Raw genomic sequence first — 26,513 nt, 5'->3', positions numbered from 1 at the left:
CTATGTCTGAATATGCAGTTTTGTGTCAAAGATACCACTGCCTGTTGGAATGGTGTTTCTGTGACTGCGGTAGACAAATAATCAATGCTTTGTTATTGTTGTTGTTGTTTTTCTTTCTCTGCAGCCTTTTACTTTCTCTGCAGTTTAAGGGACAGGGAGCAGAAGGAAATCTAGGTGGAACTTACTGTTTGTGCAAGTGCACGTGGCCAGTCTGGGTGCTTCTCAGTTCAGCCCAGTAGAAATTGCTTTTAATTGAAAGCATTGATACTGTGGCAGCAGCGTAATAGCAAGGAAATACAGATATTCATATTGCATGAAGAATTTCATTGATATAATTGTCTAGCAATTTGGGCTCCAGACATGCTAAATCAAGTGAGAGCAGGGAGTTAATTTTGGGCACAAGCTGTGGATTGGCTTGTGGAAAAGGTTATAATTTTCCCAGGGCTATAGAAAAGGCTGAGGAAGTCTAGTGTGCTAGACAGAAGCCAGATTTTAGATGACATGGCTACAATGCATTCCTGCATTGTGAGCAAGACAGACAACTTGTCATTTCTGCTGCACAGCTGAATGTGTTTTTCAACTTGTTGCTTTTAACAAGTTGAAATTAACAAGTTGCATTAACTGCTGCTTAATGAAGATGAAGACACTGACAAAAACATTTTAATGTGTGAAGTTTTTATCCCATGGTCTCTTAATGGAATGATAATTTTCTAATTCTAAGCTTGCATCTTTTTTCTTTTTTTCCCCAATTTTGGAACAGAAAGTAGAAAATGAAGGAGGTGAAAATACAAAAGGAAAAAGTGAAAATATGTTCATTATCTTTGTCACAGGGAAAAAAAAAAAAAGTATTTTAAGAGGACATCTGCATAGACATGTGTTCTTAGAAATTCTTTTTCCCCTTAGTAAAAACCTAATAGGAGAACTTCTGTGGATTCTGTTTAATATAGGTGGGATAGTCCAAAGTGACCTTGCAGTATCATAGAATTACAAGGTTGGAAAGGACCTACAAGATCATCTAGACCAACCGTCCTCCCATTGCCACTGCTGCCATAAGCCACTAAACCATATCTTGTAGCTCCTCATCCAGATGCTTCCTGAACACTGCCAGGGCCAGCGACTCCATCACCTCCCTGGGCAGCCATTCCAGCACCTGAACACTCTCTGAGGGAAAAAAATTTTCCTTATGTCTGATCTAAACCTCCTCTGGTACAACTTTTGGCCATTTCCTCGAGTCCTGTTTGTTGCCTGGGAGAAGAGGCCAAACCCCTCCTCATCACAACCTCCCTTCAGGTGGTTCAACCCCACCTCCCAACTTGGTGTCATCTGCAGACTTACTGAGGGTACACTCAATCCCCTCGTCTAGGTTGTCAATAAAGATATCAAACAAGATGTGCCCCAGTACCAACCTCTGGGGGTCACCACTTGTAATGGGTTACCAGCTGGACCTAACTCCATTAACCACTACCTGTTGGCATTGTCCTTCACCCAGTTCCTTACCCAAAGAAGGGTATACCTGTCCAGGCCAGGGGCAGCCAGTTTCCCCAGGAGAATACTGTGAGAGACCATGTCAAAGGCTTTGCTGAAGTCTAGGTAGACTAATATTTCCTTAACTTTGCATGGTATTTCTGGAGTAGTATTTGTAAAAACACACACCTTTGCATTTGTTTCATCTTTGTATGTGAAGCAGCCTTCATCAGTGCCTGAATTTATCAACAAATAGTGCTCGTCAAGTTACTTGATTTTTTTGTCTGGAACAAAATCGTCTCTTTTAACTCCTTTGTTAAAATCCAAGTGATTTCTGTTTTAACATACTTCCTTACAACTGGGAACTGTCACATCTCACTGACTTACTTGAGCCTAAGTATAATGCAGTGTTTGTTTAATGTCATGATGACTGATCTTTTTAAGAGAGTTGCATGGGCTTCCCAAAACTTACATATGCCAATCATGTTTGTTAGGTGTCATGCTGGATCCAATTTTTAACTGATTCACACTCTCAGACCTGTTTCTCTTTGTTCTAATCATTTTCTATCTTCCTCTTCCAGGTTGCGATCTTTGGTAAAGCAACTAGAGAGAGGGGAAGCTTCGGTTGTAGACCTAAAGAAAAACCTGGAATATGCTGCGACAGTCCTTGAGTCAGTGTACATTGACGAAACTAGGTGAGCGAATTACAGGTATCCATATTTGTCTTCTAGGGAGTACCAGGTATGCAAAATTGTAATATCCACATCAGTTGGAAAACTTTAGTCATGATTTATTATTCAGAGAAAATATTGTTAGAACATTGTATTTCTTGAAGAGAAGATCTTCACTTCTTGATATAAAAACTTCTTGGAGTTTCACATGACAAGGGGGAGATAAACACAATCATAAATCTAGCATATGTTCTCTTGAAGAAAGATTTTCACAATAATTGTTCTCCACTTTTTGTGAAAGTTTCTGTGGAAAGTTCAAAATTCGTACCCCTCTATTTCTTTTGAATAGAGTTAAATCAATTAACTTTTACTAAGTCTTTGAAATTCTGAGTTTTTTTTTTTGTTTGTTTGTTTGTTTGTTTGTTTTACTCAAGTTTGTGGTAGAAATTGGCAGATAAGAAATTGCAGAAGAGTTTCCCTTTCTGTTATGTGCTGTTACCTCAGTGTTGAGTCACCACATGTGGTCAGAATAGGAAAGGATAGGACTGTGTGATACTTACTGTGAAGACAGATGTGACTGTCGGTGATCTCTAACAGGCTGAAAGATCAGGAATAGTAATGAGTTGAAGATGAAATGTGAGTGGGTGATGATGTAGTTGTGCTTCAGAAAGCTGGTATTTCTTGTTTGTCAGCCTAGTAGTTAATTTCACAATTTAGTATTTAACTACACAAGAGAACAAACGATCTGTTGAAGATGTGCAGAAAGAGGTTTCATTAGGTTTTTATTAGAATAGATGTGCATTTCTTTTTGGTTAATGATGTTGCAATGGTCTCCTAGGCAGTTCTTTTACCCTTTGTTTTCCTTCCTCTTCTAGGCGTTTACTGGACACAGAAGATGAGCTCAGTGACATCCAATCTGACTCTGTGCCCTCAGAGGTCCGGGACTGGTTGGCTTCTACTTTCACACGGCAAATGGGGATGATGCTCAAAAGGACAGAGGAGAAACCTCGGTTCAGGAGCATTGTCCATGCAGTACAAGCAGGGATATTTGTGGAAAGGTAAAGGAACATGTAATGACTTTGTTCTAGTAGCTAGTCATGCACACTGCCAATTGCACCTGCAGTACTGAGTGAAGAGGTCTCTAATATGATTCTAAAGTTGTTTCTACAAAGATCTGGTTGGCAAACAACTTCTAGTAGAGTGCAGCCTGAAGCAGCACATATGGATCTGTTTTTAGCGTAATACAGATGTAATAGCACAGGTGAAATAATTCTGACATCTCTTTGTAGTCCTAGGTTGGGACTCAGAGTTTTTAAAGTGTAGTCAGTTTGGTTTAGGCCCTACCTTGCCTTTTGACAGCAAAACTCAAGTCAGGAATGTGGGTGCTGGGTGGGGCTTCCATGACACCTTTTGTCACTGTGCTGACAGCCTAGCAGTTCTCTGCATAGGAGGGTAGGTGTATCACACAGTGGATCACAGACCACACAGGCGCACAGGGACTCCTTCCACTTTCTGATTGCTGACTTTTTAAAATTACACTTATTATTTAATCTCGTACCTGAAAACTCAAGAAATTGCTGCATGTGTGCTAAGAGTGGCTGCAATAATGGTAAGGCTAACAGGACAGCATTAGCTGTCCTTTCCCCTGGGAAGTATTCTTCCCAAGTTTGACAGGCTATTAGTGAATTAACCTACACTCTCAGTGAAGGACTTGCTTGAGAAGGATGTAAATGAGTGGCAGAAAGCTGGTAGTCAGAGGCTGTTACCCAGTGGATTTGAATAACTGTGAAATGAAAGAGGAAACATTCAGATGTAAAATGGCATCAGAAAAGGGCTGTTGCCCTCCTTAGCTAAGGCAGAGGGCCTTTGCCTGAACTGTCTGAAAAGTGCTGGGTCCTGGAAGAGGGGGTAAGAAATTATGTGACTTAGGCAGTGGGAGAATTTCTCTAAAGGGGCATGACATTTGTGTTTGAGAGCAGAACGTGAAAGGGAAGTGAAGGACTTCACACATGATCATGTCAGATGGGAGAAGAAAGTTTTCCATCCTCTCTTTTAACTCCTGTGTTTCTGAAGTGCAAAAAAAGAGTGAGGTGTGGAAAGGTGTTTTTAACAGTGGGTGTTTGTGAATTCACATAGCCTATTAAAAACAACATGGCCTGAAAACAAATATAAATTCCAGTACATAGTTCAGTGCATCCTTTAGTATGGTTACCAATGTTATGTCCTTCGTCTTTATCATACACAAAGAAAGAACACCTAAAAATTTTGAACTGATTTAAAAAAAAAAAAAAGAGAGAAGTAATAGTGGTATTGAACTACAGATGATGCCTTGCTGACTGCAGATGATTTCTGAAGTACACTGAGAATGAGCTTGTGTGCTGGACAAGCAAGAACTACAGAAACTGAAAGGGCAGTATGGTTTGCTGCAGTGGAAAATGGGGAGCATCTTGTTTATTTGACTGCAGACTTCCCTCTGGTGAAGATCTGGTATTAACAGATTCATCCTTATCTCCAGCCTGGGGACCAATGTATGAGATACTGGGAATTGTATGGCCTTGAGTTAAGGCCCTAATGTGAAAGATGGTATAGAGAGCATGTGCACAGGCTAGGAAGAAGGAAGAAAAATCATTGTAGTTCAAATTTGTTGGCCTATACAGGATCTCCTGTAACAGCAAATTTCTTCATTGTTGTATTGTATAATTGTATGTATATGTTGCGTTATCTATTTTCTCTTGGTAGAATGTACAGGCGGACGTCCAATATGGTCGGTTTGAGCTACCCACCAGCTGTAATTGGAGTGCTAAAGGTAAGCCCAACAAAAAGGTGATGTTGGGAGAAGGCTGAGGTGTCTTCACAAAGCATCAGGGTAACACTGTGACGTATTACATGGGGAAGGGAGTGTTTTAACTTGCCCTTTCCTTCTTCCTGATGTCTAATCAACCTCAGGTCCATTCATAGTTTACTGGCCTGCGGGAATATTCTTAGAGCAAAAGAAAAAGTAGAGTTCAGAACTTGAAAATGTTCGTATCCTTGAAGGTTCCAGCTCTGTTCTAGTGTTGAGCTATGAAGCCAATGACAGTAATATGTTGAAATCAATCATGACTTTGCAGAGGGAAGAATGAAAATGTGTGTACAGAGAAGTGGAGAAGGAAATGTATCAGCTGTCCTGAGAGAAGGGATTTTCTATCACTGCTCAGGTTTGAATCTTCAAGGTGACAATCGGCATTGGAATAATAATCTTAGAGTTTTGAGGTTTCAGATGAAAAGTGAGAGATGACAAGCAGTTGGAAAAAGTAGATTCCATTCATGGGGAAATTGCAAGCTTCTCAATTTAGGCAGGGTACCTATGCCAATACCATAAATATAGGTTAACCACCAACTATCTCCACAGCAGCTTTGCAAAGGTGTAGTAGTTGTACAGAGAACATTTTACAACCACGGTAATGCTCCTGAAACAGTCTTTCTGCTCCAGTCTACTCAGGAAAGATACACAGGGTACTGAATCTTTTTTGTTTTGGATAGCAAAATTCATTGAAAGATAGGGAAAATTTACATAAGGTCCACTGAGTGCAACAAGAATGATCCAACATGACATTCATTTTCAAAATGGAAGTGTTCATTTACCCCGTTTCCCAGCCACAGGTTTACATGTGTAATCCTGCAGATGGGATCTCATAAATTTGTACTCTTCACTTTGTGGGCAGATAATTAGAGAACATGCCTATAAAGGCACCTCTTCTGCTGAATTCCTCAGCAGTGACAGAACAATGCAGGACCTGTCAGCTATGCTCAATGGGCATAAGCCTCACAGAATTCTTCTTCCCTCTCTGTATTTTTATGATATTAAAGGTTATAAGCAGTATGGACTGAGCTAGAGGAAGTAGGACCCCTGAATACCAACAAAGGTGCTGACTAATTTTGCTCAGGGTGAGATAATGTCATCTTGACCATTCTAGGATGTCTTTCTTTTTTCAAAACAGTGTTGAGAACAAGCATCTGCCTGGATGGTCTTGTGATAGGTAATGGATGTGGCTTAAATAGGAATGAGTTGTTTAGAAGAAGTGGTCTGTCTTTGAAAAGAGTCTTTGTCTTAAATGCCTCCATCCCATCTTCTTACTGGGAACTGCTTACTTGTTTGTTTTAATGCAGTACAGCTAAGTAAAGACAAAAGAAATCCCAGAGTTACAGCTGTCTTACATCTTGGAATAAATCATGAAAGATGATGTAGAAATGTATAAACACATCTCTTCGTCTGATCTGGCTTTCTATAATCAGCTTTCCCCTCAGAGTGAGAATGGCAATGATTGAGATGACACTGACTGACAACTAGTTTGTTTTTGAGTGATGTTTGGTTTCTTTTGCTGCGGTGACCAACAGGATGCCTTCACTGAGTAACCCAAAGCAATGGAATTATTTTGAGAAAATGAAACTATTACTAAAAAATTACTATTTTAATTAATTAATTATTAACTATATAATAAATATACATTTAAATATAAAATACATAACATATTTAAATTATAAAAGTACATTCCATAATTCTACATTCTAATATTGTATATTTTACGATACTATATAACTATATGATTTTAACAGTATATAATTATAAAACATGTAAAAGACATAAAACATGTAAAACATAAAAAATATAAAACATATAAAACATGTAAAACACGTAAAACATGTGAAACATATAAAATAAAAACAGTCCAAGAGAGGCACAGGAGTTGGCAAGTGAGCTTAATGATGATTAGGGAGCATCCTCTTCAGAGATGGAGTTGGAGATGGTGAGTGCTCCTGGCTCATGCTGCCATTCGTAGGAGTTGAGATGGAATTCAACTTTCTGCAAGAGAGTTTATACATTATACTACAGCTTAATGAGATGACATTTGAACTTGTCTTCTTCTGTCTCTTGACTGAGCACCCTGCAGCATTAATAGAGCATTTACAGCTAACTGTAACTCTCTCAATTGCACTTAGATATTTACTTTGATGTCGTAAAGCTCATTTTTCATGCCATTGTTAGCACTTAGTGCAGCACTACTATGAAAAGCCCCAGTTAACTCACTCATACTTAAAAAAATAAAATATTTGCAGATAATTAAAAACTCACGTCCTTAAAAAAAGAGAATCCTGCTGTCTTTGGACAATGAAAGCTGCCATAGTCAAAAGGATCTAAGATCTCTTTGGGTCAAGCAAGGCAGCTTGAGATATTTTTTATAGCAGTTCACTGTGCAACAGGTGATGAAAACATAAGCACAGGCCGGCATGCCAGTGCCCGTAACCATCTTTCATTTACCAAGGCAGACTAAGATTTGTTTTGCATTTATGCTTTGCTGGTTCAATTGGTGGATCACTGTGACTTGAATAAGCAAGCAACTTCAGTTCTGAATAGAAACTTCTCAACTGTGAGTCATGCTGTACTGAGGAGTAAATTAGACTCCTTATTGATTAAGTGAAATTGAGAATTTTGTAAATAAAATCTGTACACTCTCATCACCCATTAGTAGACATAAAGCGATAGAAATTGAACTATCATGATGAAATGGATGACCAGATTAGCCTTCTTTTCTATTCATTCTTGCAGAATGTAGACAAGTGGTCCTTTGATGTGTTTGCACTAAACGATGCCAGTGGAGATCATGCACTGAAATTCATTTTCTATGAACTTCTCACACGCTATGATCTGATCAGTCGTTTCAAGGTCAGTAGTTACAAGATGGGTCTCTTTTTCCACCTTGCATTTTCTTCTATTTCATTCTTATTTTACTTTGTTCCATTCAGACTGCAATGATTTCAGCTGCATTTGAAGGTGTCTGTAAAGATTTTGTGGTCACTGTCATTTCCCCTAAAGGGGGAAGAGAATCTTTCTGCAGCAAACAGGACCAAATGTCGTTCAATTAGAACATTTGATTATAGTAGGACAGCATGAAGCAGGTGGAGTTCCACAGAGTGGAATGCAGTGGGAATGATAGTGTCATTCTCCCAGTGTTCTTAGGAGTCTCAAGCATGCAAACCAGAAATGAAAAATTGGCTTGCTATGGGTTTCACAATGCAAATACTACTTAAGGTAGAGTAAAAGGTGTACTCCATATCTTTTACTTTGAACAGTTCCTTTGTAACTGTGAACAGAGTCACATTTGGGTCTCAGGAGCATTGCTCTGAGATGTTTTCCATTATCCCCACCCAAAGATTCCATTTGCCCTTTCTCTGCTGACACTTACTCTGGCAGGACTCCTACTTTCTCTGTCTCCTGGCCTCCTTCAGGATCTTCTTACGCCTGGTGAGAAATGTTTGAAGATGATAACTGGTGAGAAATGCATTGCCCCAGGATACATACTCAAGAGAAAAATGGCTGTACAACTCTAACTGTAGAAATACAAAGGTTTAGGGTATTGTAGTTGTTGCAAAGCATTGGAGAATCCCTGCTGCTTGTTTCATATACACGCAGCTGCCACCACCCATGTAGTGTGCTCCCCAGAAATCCCCCAAATGTGGCGTCATGTTTGGATGGGGAAAGCCTTTTCGAGGAAGTGAGCTTGATTCACTCTCTCTCTTCAATACTTGTTTAAGGTATTGTAAGATGTTATTTATTTGGGAAGTACAAGCAGTACAAACAGCTCTCTGGAGCCTCTTCTGAAAACGATCTCCTCCGAATGCTAGCTGTTACATGTGATTCTTTCATTTTTAATGGTGTGCTTTTTTTCTCAGATCCCCATTTCTGCCCTGGTGTCCTTTGTGGAAGCTCTGGAGGTTGGATACAGCAAACACAAAAATCCTTATCACAACCTAATGCATGCTGCAGATGTGACACAAACAGTCCATTACCTCCTTTTCAAGACAGGTGTAGTGGTACGTACAGGAGTTGGCATCCCTAATACAGAAGGAAATGGCAGTAGGTTTTGTTTGGTAAAGAGATTATTGTTATCCACAGCAGAACCCATTTGTACCATAGAAAAATTGTAAATGGCAATGTCTGTGCATTTGGAGGCATTTGGTATTATTTAGAAGAATCTGCGTGAGGATTTGGGTAACTCTTTTAATTGATTGGAATGAGGATGAGTGAAAAACCCAAGCTGAATTCTCCCCTCTGCCACTGATTTCCCGGCTGATTCTAGCAAGTCAGCTTGTTGGGATTTCACTTCCCTTTCTGTGAAGGAACAAATCACCTAAGCTTTCTTCAGAATACAAAATGAAATAATTTGATGCTTAACCCAGTTTGGCACCTCTTTTCAATCTATCACTCACCAATTTCTGATGTTAGTTATCGGGCGCCGTGTCTTCAGCCCGCATGGAGGTGGATCCACGTCCATTGGTTCTTCTACAGGTGGATCCACCTCCATGGGTTCCTCTTGATTTAGAGGGTCATCCACCTCCATGGGCTCCTCTTCATTGGTCAGCTTCACCAGCTGCCTCCTCCCCACCCACCTGATTTTCTTGTGGGGAGGAGGATCCATTACTAGTGGCGAGCTGTGAACTGCCGCTGCTGTTTCTCTCTGCTCTGCTGACCAGTATGGCAGTTGCAGCAGTTGCAGTGCTCGTAACACTAGTGACATCATCTGTGTACCAGTGTTCCATGGCAACCCAAACACGGCAGTTGGGGCCTATGGCCTGAGAGTTGCCCCAGTTTTGAAGAAGGAAGGACAGGGGGCACTTAAGGACCCTTTTCTGGGAAGGACTCACTTGTGCCATTGTGCTTGCTGGAGAGAACTTGTAGCCGTTGGGTAAAAGGCCCCATGGAGACTCCAGTCCCTTCTTCATCCCATGCCTCAAATCCATTTGTACTGATGGATGAGCCGGATCAGGCCAGGAGAGCCTTCTACTTGGCAGCTGCCTGGCTGCCTGCAAGTGGAGGCAGCTTGTTGCCCAACAGGAAGTGAGAGGGCACAAAGGGTACTGACACCCTACAGGCAGCCTAGGGACATGCAATCAATAAAGAAGTGCTGGGTTTCAAGGGTGGTGGGAGTTCTCCTTTCCTGTCCTTCACCTCTGTCCCTTGAGCATAGGGGAGGTAGTGCCTCATCTGCCCTGATCTCCAAGGGAGGGCAGTGGGGAGGAGAGGGCCTGGTGTCCTCTGAGAGGCTGTGCTGGGATGGCATGAGTGGTCCGCTGGAGGGTCTGTGAGATCCTTGATGTTTGGTGGTGGCTTTTTCATTCTGAGGACGAGAGGGCTGACTTGGGATTGCTGTTCTAAGTGTTTTCTCCATCCAGCTACTGAATGTGTGGTTGAAAGTGAAGTCAGGCCACACATGACAGTGCACAAAGAATAGATGGAGGATCGATTGAGTGTCCAGATAAGTAATCAGGTCATATTTGATCTCTGGATCCCTGCCACCTCTGGAGTAGTGATATTGAAAAGAGGGCTGAGGGGCACAGGGCCCAGTTCCACAGATGTCTGCACCCCATCAGTTGACTCTTACTGTACTTCAAGCAGCATGAAAGTGTTCAATAGGCTAACATCACATGAAGAGGAAAGGGAGGTATTTTTGTTTTGTGCACACGGACTAAATTACAGCCAACATGCCAAGAAACTCTGCAGCTTGTTGCTGAACTAAGACAAACTAAGCTGTTTTCGGTGGTGTTTCTGATGACGGTGTCGTCTTGTCTTTCCACCACAGTAATTTTGAGGAAGGAGGAGGGATGCTGGTTCTCAGGGCACCTGTCCTGAGGATGGATTCACAGTGCCTGTTTTGCCACGTTTCAATGAGACTAGATGCCTCCTGGGCTCTGGGACTGCCCTTCATTTCATGTGGTGTTCTTAGGATTCCAGCTCCTTGTTCATAGCCTTCCTGGTCTTGCCTGGGGAAGCTGTCAGCTCTCAGCTATTTCTCTCTCTCTCTCTCACTTTTTTTTCTTTTTTTTTTTTTTTTTTTCTTTTTTGTAATTCCACTGTGCAGACCTTATCTTTAGAGGGTTAGTTTTAAGTTCTTTGTGACATATTCTTACTAGCTTTTAAGTGGCAGAGATGGTTCAGGTGTGGTGAAGGTGCTGATGAGTGCCATAATTTTCATGCCTCGATAACCAGTGTGGCTGAGGGAGGTCTCAGCTCAGTTAGAGAAGGTAAACTCTTTCAGTTCATTAGCTTTTCCTCTGCTGTATGGACAACGTTTCTCTGAAATAAAGGGGTCAGCCCAGATTAAGGACAGGTCATTCTGAAGGTGTGTCACGTCAAGCATTAAGTGGCTCTTGCACATTATTAATGCCATTAAATAGAGTCCAGTAACACCTCAGTGGAAGCACATCTTGCAGACAGTTTCTGGGTTCTATTTAGCCAATTCTGCTATATGCAATCCGCCGTAGCATAGGCACTGGGCTTGTTCAGCCTGGAGAAGAGAAGCAGGTGGGGTGACCTCATTGCAGTCTTCCAGTACTTAAAGGGAGCCTACAGACAGGAAGGGAGTCAACTTTTTAAAAGGGTGGATAACGGCAGCACATGGGGAAATGGTTTTAAATTGTAGGAGGGAAGATTTAGGTTGGATGTCAGGGGGAAGTTCTTTACCAAGAGAGTGGTGAGCTGTTGGAACAGGCTGCCCAGAGAGGTTGTGGATGACGCAACCCTGGAGGTGATCAAGGCCAGGTTGGATGGGCCTTGGGCTGCCTGGTCTAGTATTAGAAGTTGAGGTTGGCCACTCTGTTTGTGGCAGGGGGGTTGGAGCTTGATGATCCTTGTGGTGCGTTCCAACCCAAGCCATTTTATGGTTCTGTCAACTTGAAAGAGAATTCCAGAAACAGTTTTTCCAGTTTTTGAGTGCTAAGTTAAGTCAGAGCAAAATTAACAGCCTTGTGTATCCCAGATTCCAGTCGCACAGAAGCAGAATCAGAAAAACCCACTAAATATGTGTCTTCAGTTATTTTGAGATCTTCATTTTCTTTCATGTGCTTACCGATTTCTAGTAAATTACCTGTGCCCACCTACTTTTCAAAGTCAACTGCTGCTGTGATGCATCTTTTGAAATGTCAGGGAGGCTCAGGGACCTCTGTCAGAGGGAATCTATCTCTTCAGTATTATGTACGTCTCTCCATAAGTAATGACTCCAACTTATTTTCATGGAAATTCTAACAGCTACGAAGAGCACAGTAACACTGTTTAATGGAGCAAATTCTCAGCTACAAAGCGCTGCTTTTCAAGACAGTCCCCACCATCATTAACTGTGCATTTTCACCAGCAGAGAAGGAGAGTCTGCATGCTTTGCTCAGCTCCAGCAGAGGTGACCCACTGTTGCCACTGCTGAAACCCGCACCACCCATTGCCTCACTGTGCTCACATCCCCTATTTCACCCCTGTAAGTGTTCAGGAAGTGTTGATGAATGTCTGTGGGTGCCGTTTTTTCTCTGTGAGGGAATTCAGTGATCGGGCTTTTCCTTTTCTTCATGCACACTTCCATGCGAGACACAGAGAATTTGCTCTGCTAGTTCTGGAAATTATTAAAAGCATCTGATAGATTTAGAAATCAAAGTCAAAAGTGATGATCACATTGAAAATATGACTTTGACTAGGTAATTAGGGACAAAAAATAAAAAAAACAACGAGAACAATCTCTGGACTTTATCAGCTATTTCTATGAATTATGAATAACAAGATATATGTCTTTCAGGGATTGACAAAAACTCCTCTGATTAGTGGAAATTGGTGACATTTTTATGTATTTGAGGCTCTGTTACAAAATTGAATCAAGCTGAAAATACATAGCTTTGTGGTATGTGCACACATGCACATGTATTTGTAAGTCATTGAAAAAGATGGGTATTCTTGTGATTTTACTTCTTTCTTCCCAGGATTTTCCTCTTTCTTCCTCACACATTGTTCTTTAAGAAGGGCATCTGTTTCCCCTCACTATGATTTAAGCCTTTTTTTTTGTTGTTCTTGAATCTGCTTTGCTGAAGTTCAGTTTATTTAGATGAAGCATCAGGAAAAGCACTGATTCAGCTTTGGTGTATCAGCCAGATAAATTTGCTTTAAGACAGCTGGCAGGCTGCAGGGGAAAGGCAAGGATGTGCAGCACTGCCTGTCAGCGGGGGATAACTTGCCTTAAAAGACAAAAGCCTGAATGCCTGGGAAAATGATCTGATTGCTCTGTAATTTCTTTTCAGCACTGGCTGACAGAGCTGGAGATCTTCGCTATGATCTTCGCAGCTGCTATCCATGATTATGAACACACAGGAACCACCAACAATTTTCACATCCAAACACGGTGAGGCCATCATAAATCATGAGTGGCTAGGGAAGTTTTTGGAAAATAACAACACATCTACATAGAAAAATGTGGAAGCTTTTGCCTTCAAGTGATGCAGGAGAAAAGTTCACTTCCTTACATAACATTTAATTTTTTCTTACTCAACAGTTTCCAACTGTATGCCTGTATTATAGATTCCTGACCATTGTATCATATTAATAATCAGGAAAAAGGAAGATCTCAAAATATTTCTGTGTGAAATTGCTGAAGACTAATTGTTATACAGATTGATGTATTTCATCAAAGATATAGTTTTGAAGGAGATATTATAATTCAAAGGTTCACCAGTATCTGTATTTGTCAGCATACACCAGCACGACTTATACTGTTCATACTGGAAAAACATATCAGCCGCAAGGGGATATGTTTAGCACTGCCTGTTTGGGAATAAGTCATTGCACTCACATCTTAAATCTTTGTAAATTCCTGGAGAGCAGTCAGCTGGTCACAGACTATACTGGACTGGCATTATTGTTGATCTCAGAGTCTTCTGTAGGGCTTTTGAGATTGATGGAAGAGAGGTACGAAGAAAATGGCAACACTTGAAAGTGCAAATATTGCAAAATGTCCAGCTGCAGTGATAATTGGGCATCTAATGTCTGTGTATTATTCCGATAGTGTAAGTCTACAGGTAGTGCTGACAAACTGTCTAGGTGTCCTTGACTGACATAGCGTACTTGGACACTTCTAAGATGCACTGCAGCTTACCCTAAATTAGACATCTGGAGTATGGTAGCTGAATCCTGCTATGTATTGCAGATATACAAAGGCTCCTATGATAGATCACACATTTGCTCAAGAAGGTTTTGGAATGCTGGAAGAAACTTCTGTCTGAGTTCTACGATAAGCCAGACTTCCCCTTCTTACAGCTTCTTATATGCAAGAATGAGGGATCTGCTCTATTCCCAAAGTAGAAAACAGCTATAGAAAAGTTCAGTTATAGTGCATTCTTTGTGACATTGAACAACAGAGGATCTAAAATGTTGAGGGAGAAAAATTTACACTGCTCCCTGGGAAGCAAGACTGAGAGAGAACTATAATGAATCTTATTCATTCTCTCTTGCCATTAACTTTGAGCAACCATTTTGTCTTCAGAGCAATTGAGCTATCCAGCAATTTCAGATGTATAACATGGAGCCTAAAATAAGGTGTGAAATACTTTTGGTCTTCTACTATCCCACTGGGTTTTGCCCTTCTGTACAGCATAGCTAGGTGCACAGATAACTGAAAGCAGCTCAGTTATGTCTTGCTTACAGCCAATTTGCTATTCTGGGAACAATATAGGAACACACCTCACAATTTCTTACTTGGCTACACTCAGGCTTCAGTTTGAGAGCAATGTACACAAGAACTGGAAAGGAACTTTGTGATTCAGCCCTAAATGTACATTATCTCTCTCAGTTAGAAAGCTCTCAGTATCCTTTTCTGATGTAATGTAAGACTAGGTGAGTCTCAGCAGATTAAATAGATTTTGTGGTGAATTTTCATCTTTAGTTTTCTTTTAATGAATAACAGCAATGAATAAATTGTCACAAGCACTCTCAGAATGCTTATATCTGTGCTGTAGGATCTAACCTCTGTATGCGAGCGAAGAAAAGCTTTTGAATATGAGACACGTTTGATAAGGAAGAAACATAACATTCCTTTGTTTCCTTTTTAATCCTAGGTCAGACTCAGCCATTCTGTATAATGACCGGTCTGTACTTGAAAATCACCATGTTAGTGCAGCATATCGTCTTTTACAAGATGATGAAGAGATGAATATTTTATCTAATCTCTCAAAAGACGACTGGAGGTAAACATGAACATAGTAGCTGCTTCAGAATATTGCACTATCACCACAGACTGTTACTGCTTTGTTTGAATAGCAATACACATCAGCATATATTGCGTATTAACATTTCTGCTGCTACGAGGGGAAAAATAAGCTGTATAAAGTGTTTGACTTGCATATTTCTGTATTTGATTTTCACCTCAGATAGTAGTCAGGCTAGACATTTGTTGCAGTGGATAATAACATACAATTGGACCCCCGTGTAATTTCAGCATCTCATGGAAACACCCTTTGTACACATCTGTTTGTAAATGAGTGAAGAGGTAGGTTGTTGTTTGTTCATGCAAAATCATAAAGATACCCTTTATCTACTTTGATACTCCTGGAACCTATATGTGGGGTGGAATGAAACTAAGATTTGAGTCCAAGGAGCGTAAATCAGTGTACTATATAAGCCAAAGTGATATAAGAAGCTATAATTTAAATTAAGCTCATGCAACATACAGTTTATGTGTCAGTCCACAATTTGTTTTCTAATAGCACACAATTCAAACTAACGAGGGCTTTTTGTTTTTATAGGGAATTTTGAACTCCAAGGAGTAATATCGTAAGAGTAGCCCTGTCTGACAGACAGAAAGAAATCGTGGTCCATGGTCTTTCTCATAGGAGGGACTTGTAGGATCTTACATGCAGCGCCTTGCTTCCCCCATGCACCTGAATTTGATACAGTAATGAGCAGTCAGTTCATCTTACAGGAAACTAGCTTTGCTCAGGGGATTGGCTTGTAGTATGCTGGCCATTGACTGTGCTTCATAACGTCTTTCACCTGCACTTCCTGTTTATTTGACTTGTGGACAGTAATATAATTCTGTATCTGAACAGTGGGAATACAATTTAGGAACTTAAACAGCTGGTTTCAATCAGTGTGAGTGTTGTAGGGCAGCGGCTTGAGAAATTCTGCCTGCTCGAGTATTCTTAGCATGGACAGGAAACGTGAACTGCACTGAGATGTTAAAAATCTATCTATTTATTTATTAGCTACGATTGGTAATGCCTTGTACAGTATTAGCAGCAAATTGCTGCTTCCTTTTGTGTTGGTGGAGGAAACGCAAGGAGCTATCTGATTAGAAATGGCAGCTGTAGAGCCACTGTTTACAAGGATCAGTGGAGCAACTGCTTGAGAATTCTTCATTGTAGGAATGTTGTCTTTAGGAAAGCAGCCTTCTTTGGGGCTTTAAACTGTTTGTGGTTGGATGAAAACTAAATTCAGATGTTTCGTGTTAATTCCCTGGTGTCAAAATGTGTGTTCTGTTGAGGCATTTGTTTAGACTGGAGGTAGTGAAGATTATCACTTCTCCCTTTTAAGAAATACTGTATTTGCCTAAATAAAAATACTGTGCTGTTTAGATTGCTTAGTTTTCCTCTCTCGGGTAGGGCTGTATTATTTTGTAGCTGCTGATCAAGCAGCAACTGCAAAATAAAAATCATTATTTCAATGTGCTCTAAAGCCAAATTGAGATTCTTGTGTGCCTTTGCTTTTGACTTTTGAAGGCATTGGAAACATCAGCTAATTTCAACAGGATCTCAGATGCTGAGAAAAGAAAAACACAAAAAATAAGAAACGCAGTTTCTCAGACTGGTACTCAGAAATTGGACTTTCATTATCAGTAGGACTCAAAACATGAAAGGATGCTTTGGAGTACTGTTAGAACATGTCTAGATCTAATATTATTTTTGTAGATGTAGTTGATTAATCATTTTCAGCACAAAGTCCAAATGCTAGCTCTTGGAAATCAAATTCTTAAGTGCTGTTTTGACCTGAGCTCTCATTTCATTTTGACATAATAAATAAGAGAAAACCTGATGATCAGTTCATCACACAATCCTATGTATATGGAGATGGATGGTGGAACTGGGCTTGTTTAACTTGGAAAAGAGAATGCTCTGGGGAGACCCCTCTGTGGCCTTCCAGTCCTTGAAGGGAACGTATAAACAGGAAGGAGAATGACTGTTCACAAGGGTGCATAGTGATAGGACAAGGGGGAATGGTCTTAAACTAAGGCAGGGAAGTTTTGGTTAGATATTGTTACTAAGTTTTGCACACAGGGTAGTCACACGCTGGAACAGGTTGCCCAAGGAGGTTGTGGATGCCCCATCCCTGGAGGCATTCAAGGCCGGGCCGGATGTAGCTCTGGGCAGCCTGGCCTAGTGGTCCTTTTCAATCCAGGCCATTCTGTGATTGTATGATACGTAAGTGGATTTCATCAGTTTTGTGTTGCTTGGTCATCTAGTTCAGGAGTGTATTTGCAGGAAAGAATTACAGGAGATTAGAGCTAGCTGTCACAGCTGGAACAGAAATGTGTATAGGTTTTGTAGGGGAAGCTGATAAGACTGAAAGGGATTGTTTTGGCTACAGCCAAGAAGAAAGACGAATGCTTTCTAGGACTTAAACTGTGTTTTACTCTCCATTTGAAAACTTCTGCTCCTTGTTAAACATTTGAAAGTGAGTTGCATCATTTGATGAATCCCATTTGTGCAAATCATTAGCAAGTAAATGAAGAAACTGTATAAAAAACAGATCACAGTGATTTAAGAAAACAAACTGCAAAGTGAACAGATGCTTTCCAAGATACGACTAAAGATGTATTTTCTGGCTCTGTATTTCATTGCTAATAATTTCCACTCAGTTTATTGAAATAGAGTGTACCTAGTGCAAGCCCTTTACTGTCAAGTACTGGATTAAAAATGCATCTGGAAAATGTTTAACTCTGAAACTCTGAATCAGAATACAACTTCAGGAAGTGACCTTTCATGCAAAACTGATTTTGTCAGTAAAGCTGCTCGGGCTTTTGACCCTCAGATAATTTTGAGTCCTCTTTGTCAATCAGTGTTATTCCTTTAGAGTGCAGTGAGAAACCTGGAATGGTTCTAAATGAAGACAACTTCAGTCAAAGTCTTCTTTTGTACGTAATAGCAGATACATGGCTGCATGCACTTCTCTTGTGAATTTTTTTCCTCTGTATCCAGGATGGATGCATGCTTATTCTGAATGTTAGAGCTTTAGTGTGTGTCACCCATTGAAAATGTTTCCTAGAAGGTAGCGTCTTTCCTTTATCCATTAATTTTCATGAGAATAAAGACCTGTCCTATGCAAATTGGGTGAAATACCTCACTACAGGAGATCTTACCTAATTCTTAGCATCGGGATTAGGTGATCCAAAGCTGTAATTTTCCTCTCCTTTTCCCTTGTATGCATGGAGATGGGAGCCCTTTGCTAGAATGTAGCTCTGGGGTGAACACTAATAAGGAACAAAGACACATCCAGAAAGATATCCAATAAAATGATGTAATATTCTCTGAGTCATAAGAGGTAAAGGCATGTAGTAGTTATCCTAAAGAGCAAAGAAGGATATTTGACAAATGGAGATCTTTGCAAGTCTTAGAAGTATTTAGATGTAAAGTCATTCGGTGTCTTATCTAGCTCAGCAGTCAGTAGTACAGCTACCATGCAATTGTGCTTGATGACGGAACTGTGCCAGATACCATGTTTTCATGGGCATCGCCTGCAGGACATTTGTGTAGCAGTAATGAAACAAAATTCACTCCAGGTTTTCCTCTTCTCCAAACTGCTTTTCCTGGCACCTCTCTCTCCACCTAATTGTAGCTTTCTCTAATTCTGCAGGGGCTGTTAAAGGGCATGGAAAAGTTATCTTGGAGTTTATTATCAAATTTGATAACATAGTACTTTTTATTAGGGGTAGGTTATAGATGTGAGAATATAGTGTCTCTGTGGCTCCTGGCTTCTTGCCTTGAGGGAATGGATATCTGCCATGAGATAAAACGTCTAAAAATGTAACAAGTATTAAAATCTCCAGTTAGTCAGACAAGCAGCACGGCCAGATCTGTAAAACAGACTCTGTGTCCACAAGGGATCTTCACTTGAAGGGATCGGTGAGAAAACCCATTCCCAGGACCTTCATATTCTCATAGTGACCTCTTTCACATGATTCTAGTTTTGTCATCACAGACCTTTGAGTCTCGTATAACGATTAACCATTTAGAACACTTGATTTTAATGCATATTGCTCTAATTTATCAGGCTGCTTGCAAAAGCACTATTGAAAATATTTTCAAGTTTGTCTGGAGCACAGAAGTTTCTAACAACGTTGTGGAAAAGTACAGGCTTGATAGATGGCTGTGTCTGTCAGGAATCTGTTGGTTTCCCCATTAAATTATTACTTTGTTGTTGTACTCTTGGCCACATTATGTTATGCTTGCATTTCAGCCCACATTTTCTGTCATCCACATTGGCTTTTGCTTTGTCTTTGGCTTGGAGTACATCGACTTGCTCTCCAGTTCTCGGGATTCCGGTCCTTGTTCCACAATTGTCTTAAGCTGCCAGTTGCTAGCACTTTTGCTAAAAGAAGAAGTTTCTCCTCTCCTGCCTGGTTCCTCTTGTTTGTATTGACAGAGAGGTTTTTGTCACTGGGAATGTACCAGACCAGGGAACTGACCAGGGCCAGCAAAAACAATTAAGCTAAGCTTTTTTCCAATCACCACATAATTTCTCTGAATACTGTTGGCTATGCAAGTGTTTGTACTTAGGAAGGAGGGAAGGAGGAGGTAGGTGTGCTGTGGGGAGAGTGAGGACAACTGATGCAGTTTTAATGTGTGTGCAGAACTCTTGGGGAGGCATGTTATGTGACACCCATGGGACTGAGTAGGCACTGAGGTCTTGGGTCTCTGAGCAGTGGGTGGCCTGGGGCTAGAACTTGAGTACAGCCACTAGAGGCAGGAGAGATATGCCCAAAATAGACCGTCTCCTTCATGAAAGATTCATGGACAGAATGGGAACTTTTATTTTTAAATGAAAACTGGTTCATTTCTGAATCTCCCAAATCCTTAGCTGGTATGCTAACCTTGGGCTATTCTTCTATTAAATCATGAGCAGCTGAACTGAAGAAAGAAAAAAGAAATATATATTATATGTTAGATCAGAGAGCTCTGATATTTTAAGCTTCTAGGACATCCATACTATCTTCAAAGGAATTCCAAACATATCCTGGAAAGTTTGTTTAACAAAAACTTGTGGAGGAATAGTTTGAATGAGTAGTATCAGGGAAGTAGCACAGGTTCTCAGAACTCTTGAATGTATATAAACATTATGTTTACTACAAGATGCTTTTCAACATGTCGTTTTTCCACATGGCTTCATTTGCAGCCCTTCCACTGTTGTGTTTATAGAAAATCATTCATCTTTCTCCCTCAACCTGAAAGAGATATAACAGAAAGATTGATGTAAGAAGTCAGAAATGCTGTTAGCAATTTGCAGATAACAGCTGAAGTTGGAGTGTGTCTGATGCTGGTTTCTGTGTTTCTTTTTCCTTGCTTCTCTCATCGTGATGCCATTCAAAAGGGAGTTCAGGGCTCTGGTGATTGAGATGGTGTTAGCCACCGATATGTCCTGTCACTTCCAGCAAATCAAAGCCATGAAGAATGCTTTGCAGCAGCCAGAAGGGTGAGTCACTTCACAGCACCGTGCACTGAGGGGCTTCATTTCAGCTTGTACATTGCCATCATGTTTAACTTCAAAAGCACCTCACCAAAGGCCCTCGCTTTCCTTGATGTGCACCTCAATTCCATTTCTGCTGTTGAATTTTGAATGAATTCTCCTCGGTCTAGTGCACTAGCACTACCTATATGCATGCATCTCTATTCTGTGCTGGAGGACCAAAGCTTGCAAAGGTCTCTATGTTGGGGTAAGCTTCCCTGGTCATTTTCCTTAGCATAACAGGGCAACATTAAGGACACAATCCAACTGAACAATCTCTACCAATTGTAGAACTCAAGGATCTACAAAAGGCAATCAATGCATTGTCTTTCTGCAGATGGTAGCAGCTGCCACCATGGCAAGGGGCCTGCTCCATAACAAGGGGAAACACAAAAAACAATCCGAGATGAATCAAGGGAAGGACTGGAAAATAATAGATGGAACATTATAGGGAAGGCCTTTTTTTCACAGTATACCAGTAGGAGTTGTAATATGTTGTCCACAGTCTTCTCCATAAAGTTCCCATTATGCTATTCTTAGTGATGGTCTTTTCTTTTTTTCCACTCTGGACACAGATCTGTCCAGCACCCTCCAGAATTATATCTCTCAGATCAGAGTGTGGCTCACCACTCAGTCCTGTCAGAAGCTACAGCCCTTCCAACTATTTCAGGCAGTCAAAAGCTGGAATTAAAAACTGAAATTATTCATCCCAAGTAAACATTATTTACTGAGTTCTTGGGCTAGCCCCTCAGGTTATAGTCTTAAGAAACTGCCAGCTTCATTTCAGTTTTCTAACAGTGAACCATACTAACTGTGCAAAGTCATTAGTGTCCCTGCGAGCAGATCTTGTTTACTACAGTAACATGATAGGGAGTAAATTCTCTTCTGACCTGCATAAAATGCAGCCCAGATAAAATAGGGAGCATAGTGACTATTCAGGTCTGATTGTAAAAAGAAGTGAGCCTGGAAAGGAGCTCAGCAAAGCTGAACAAAGTTTATCTTTATAATTTATACTTCTTAATGTCTTTGTTACAGTAGGAATGGTGAATGTTGGAGAAATCAGTTAACCCTTCACAGTTGTCAGGTTTTATGAACATAGAAATTCTCTATTAATATCCTAGCCTTACTTTGGGAGTTTTTTTGTCATTCTCCACTACAAGTGCAGGCAGTTAACATGTTTGATCCTTTGAATTTTCAGAATTGACAAGCCGAAAGCCTTATCACTGTTGTTGCATACAGCAGATATCAGTCATCCAGCCAAGGCCTGGGACCTTCATCACCGCTGGACCATGTCACTGCTAGAGGAGTTCTTCAGACAGGTAAAGCTGGGGAATTCCTCTGTGTTTTGGCATCTCAGGGGATTGGGCAAGTAAGAAAATGTGAACGTGTATTTTCTTTATTCTCTGATTTTCTCAAGAGCATCCTAAATGGTAGGAACCTTTTTTGTTTGATACAGTAGCACTGCCTATCAAGTATCTCTTGGAAAGGCAGTGTCTGATACGCTGCCTGTAGATGGCAGTATTACCTGCATAGGAGAAGTTCTAATTTGGGATGGTAAGCCAGGCTAACTACTTTTATGGAATCAGTACATGTTTATAACTTGCAAAAGATAGAAAATATGATGTTCTGCTTGTCTATTAAACCATAGAAAACACATTTATGTAGTTACATTTTATAAAGCTGTACCTATATTGTTGGGGTAGACATAAAAAAATCCATTACCCTTACCTTTGATGAAGTGAACTGCTCTAGCTTATATCTCTTAATGGGCATCCCATTGACAGATCCGCAAATTTAGACAAATCATTAAAGACTGTGTGATAACTACAGTCTTCCCAAGTGGCCAGTTAAAAGCATGTAAATAGCTGCTTAAACAACAAAAAAAGAAGTAAAAGTAAACAGAGCACTGAAGAGTATGAAGATGCTTTTCACAAATATGGATTACTAAACTACTCAGAAAATTAAGTGCTTAATTTTTCTCCAAACTTCTGTAACTTTGTGATTTGCACTAAATCTGAGTGCAAAAAAAACAAACAAACAAAAAAAAAAACACCACAAACAAGCCAAAAAGCCAATTTTTAACAAGTATTTTGAATGGCATCTGCTTTTAAAGGCATTATGGGAGTCCCTTCTTAATAAGGACATTGCAAAAAATTGCTTTGAAATTTAAATTTGTTTCTCAAAGCAAGAATGGGTTTACTGGGTGGAAGAAGGAAAATCGTGCCTGCTTGGTTTACATGAGCCATGATTACATGAGCCTTCTGTGTGGTTGTTGAGATGGTGTTAGCCACTGATATGTCCTGTCACTTCCAGCAAATCAAAGCCATGAAGAGTGCTTTGCAACAGCCAGAAAGTTGAGTCACTTCACAGCACCGTGCATTGTGTTACCACACAGAAGGCTCATGTAAGGAGGATGATTTTCACAAACACTTTAGGGAAATCTCTGCCACTGGGCTTGCTTATTCTCTTATAGCTCAGAAAGATCTGATAAAATATACCATTGCTGTGTACCCTTTTATGACTCAGAGGGAATTAAGATTAGCTGGATGTAAGAATTCAAAAAGGCCAGGGTTGGATCTGCTTTACAAGTGCAACGAAGACAAAATCATTTTATGTTTCCACAAGGACAGTCGAACAATAAATCGTGCTTCAATTCTGAATGACAGATGCATCCATACTTAGATAAAGCATTGCATGAAACTTGTATTCAAGTTCTACATTCCTTTTGGGGAAAGAACTTTACTGTTACCATGAAAAGTAGACTTGTTCATTGAAGTTAGTAGATAAATACATACATCTCTGCCTGGTAGCAGAAGAGCAACATGCACTCTTCTCTGTGTATGAGCTGAAAAGTGCCACTAACCAGAGACCATGGGACTAAGAAAGTAGGCTGGTTTCAGTTTAGATATTTATTTCTTTATGCTACTGAAGTGCAGATTCTCTTCCACTTTTTCTGCTGAGTGTGTTATGAGGCACGAAGACTCACTTAACCTGAATCAGTACAGGTTTCTAATGCTCTTGGTTTCCAGTTCCACAGTGATTTGACACCCGTCTTCCTGCATGAACTACACATGTTTGTAGATGTTAATGCTAATTCTGAGTGCAATTTTTGTTGACTGATATTCAGCAGCTGGTGTAAAGATCTCATAAAAGAAATATCTTGCATGTTTTACTTAGCGATTTAGCTCTCCATGAAAGATCTGCCTGTACAGCTTAGAAGTCATGTATGTCTTTGAGCAGTCAGGAAGTCTGTTAGGGGCTCTGTGCTAAAGTGCTGGGGTTTGTAAGAGGCACAAGGATTAAGAGAAAACTGATGGTTAGAAAAGAGCTGGCACTGAAAAATGCTTTTCCTGAGAGGTGTGGCAGACACGGTAGGATAAGGTTATTTCAGAATATTTCTGTGTTTGGTTTCTGGCTTACGCTGAAGTTTTTACAGCTCTAACAGAACTTACTCCTTATGTACATTGTAATAATAACAAAGAAAAACCCATTCAGTGCCTCTTATGGCTACAGTTTTTCTCTAATTTGTTTGCTGGCTATTTTGGCTTCCATTTGACATTAGTCAGAATAATGGCATGAAGTTCAGCACAGTTAAAGTGAGTTGCTGATTTAAGGAATTGGTTCTCTGGTACATTTAACAGACTATTTAAGTTTGAATGTTCACTGGGGATTACTGCAACTGTCATCATATGTATCCTATCAGCCTCAAGTGATTTATAATAGTGTGACTGAAGCAAGCTTGGTGTAAATATGCAGCTTAAATGACTGGAATAAATGGGTATATAACACTTGATCTTCCACACCATGTTGTGATGTTAGGAAAGGACTGACAGTTCTGAGGTCTGGAAAGCATGTTTGTACCTTTATTCTTTACTCTTACGTGAAATGTTAACAGTATCAGTGTTTCCTTTGGACAAAAAATACAGTCTGTATCTGGCCAGCCACGACCTGTGAATTCCTTATCTAAAGACAAAAGGATAAAAAGCCATGCAAGAACATGCAAATACTGAAGGATCCATCATGATACTGACGTTTTCTCATGAAAGTTTTATTCCAAGGATGGTGTTCTGTTGAGTTTTCCAGAGAGCTCCAAAGAGAATCATTCCTGAGTACAAGAGGGTGCTTACTTAGTGCTTGGAAGTACGAAGCAGACAGGGAAAGCTATGAGACAGGATTCACTGGAGTCAAAGTGCTTGATGCTCAATGTTCTCCTTGGACCATAACTTTTCCAGCCAGACTCAATTCTCCATAAACAATTTGTGTTTAAAAAAACATGCATATACAAAATTTACTTAACTAAAGAAATAAAATGCGTTACTTTTACATCAGTGACCTAAGATATCAAAGTTCAATGCCTTGTTCTAATTTATTCTCTTTTTTTATTCTTTTTTTCTCCAGGGTGACAAAGAAGCAGAACTAGGGCTTCCCTTCTCTCCATTGTGTGACCGCAAGTCCACTATGGTTGCTCAGTCTCAAATAGGTATGTCCTTTTTGGTGCACTGTAAGTAGCATCTTAAAAACAAAACTTAGAATCATAGAATCACCAAAGTTGGGAAAGACCTCCAAGATCATCCAGACCAACCATCCAGTTATCACCAGTATTTCCCACTAAATGTCCCTCAGTACAACATCTTAAACTCCTCCAGGGGTGGTAACTCCACCACCTCCCCGGTCAGCTTGTTCCAGAGCCTGACCACTCTTTCAGAGAAGTTTTTCCTAATGTCCAACCTGAATCTCTCCTGATACAATTTGAGGCCATAAAAAATGTCTCCCTGTGGGACGAAGGTTACAGTGATCTCTCACCATTTGAAAACTGTTTATAGAGAAGAAGTAATAAAGTGCATTGGTATTTTTTCCAGATAAACAATTCTAAGCTGAGGAGCCATTAAATTTATGGCAGTTTCCTTGCGGTAGTTGAGTTCCCTCTGATGTGACTGCAGAGCTGGCTGCAGTGGTGCAGTGCCCAATTATGACATTACTCTGTGGTTTACTGAGCACTGGATGCAAGGCGTGCATGGCATAGTGTTGTGAGTTTTCTCAGAGGATATAAACATGTCAGTCTTTTTGATGACCTGGGCTAAAACAGTTGTATTTTTCCTTTTTTTGTTTTTTCACTTATTCTCCCCACCCTTTCCCTCTCAGTGCTCAAAGCCAATCGTTATTTTGCACAGAAGCCACAAGAAATAGCAAACCATTTCCAACTCCATTCAGAAGTAGAGATCTTTTTACAGAGTCACTAATAGTTCTTTTTCTATCTCTTGCAAAATCACGGGGTTGCAGAATGGCTGAGGTGGGAAGGAGCCATCTGGGTCCATCTGGCCCAACCTCTGCTCAAGCAGGAACATTAAGAGCAGGTTTCCCGGGACCACATCTAGATGATTTTTGAGAGGGGACTTCAAAACCTCTCTGGGCATCCTATTCCAGTGCTCCATCACCTGCACAGTTAAAAAGTGCTTTCAGATGTTCCGATGGAATCTTTTATTTTCCCAGTGTGAGCCTCCTGTCCTGGCACTGGGCTTCACTGAAATGAGCCTGGTTCTATCCAGTTTGCACTCTCCCTTCAGATGTTCATAGACATTTTTAAGATCTCTCCTGAGCCTTCTACAGACTGAGTAGTCCCAGTTCTCTCAGCCTTTCCTCATAGCAGAGGTACTCCAGTCCCTTGACTATCTTGGTGACCCCATGTTGGACTCTTTTCCAGTATATCTCCATTTCTCTTGTAATGGGAGGCCCAGAAGTGGACACAATAGCAAGGGCACATTGCTGATTCATGTTCAGCTTGGCGGTCACCAGGACCTCTCGGTTCTTATCTCCAGAGC

The 26,513-nt window shown here is 40.5% G+C and overlaps 1 protein-coding gene across 14 annotated transcripts in view; it reads left to right on the top strand.

Moving 5' to 3' along the window:
* Positions 1-26,513, top strand: part of PDE1C (phosphodiesterase 1C) — a 253,895-nt gene that overhangs the window by 187,656 nt on the left and 39,726 nt on the right. For all 14 annotated transcript variants that reach the window (XM_015855054.3, XM_085539986.1, XM_085539976.1 and 11 more), the window contains 10 exons: positions 2,046-2,159; positions 3,011-3,193; positions 4,875-4,941; positions 7,723-7,839; positions 8,847-8,987; positions 13,227-13,327; positions 15,036-15,164; positions 20,560-20,661; positions 21,893-22,013; positions 25,093-25,174. In XM_015855054.3, coding sequence (XP_015710540.2) covers positions 2,046-2,159; positions 3,011-3,193; positions 4,875-4,941; positions 7,723-7,839; positions 8,847-8,987; positions 13,227-13,327; positions 15,036-15,164; positions 20,560-20,661; positions 21,893-22,013; positions 25,093-25,174 — 1,157 coding nt within the window. The remainder of the gene's footprint in view (positions 1-2,045; positions 2,160-3,010; positions 3,194-4,874; positions 4,942-7,722; positions 7,840-8,846; positions 8,988-13,226; positions 13,328-15,035; positions 15,165-20,559; positions 20,662-21,892; positions 22,014-25,092; positions 25,175-26,513) is intronic.

This window comes from Coturnix japonica, chromosome 2 (assembly GCF_054131305.1).
Source record: "Coturnix japonica strain WE chromosome 2, WE-NBRP24, whole genome shotgun sequence".
NCBI classification, from domain to species: Eukaryota; Metazoa; Chordata; class Aves; order Galliformes; family Phasianidae; genus Coturnix; species Coturnix japonica.
Note: the sequence above shows the minus strand (reverse complement) of the source record. Positions and strands in the feature narration are given on the sequence as shown.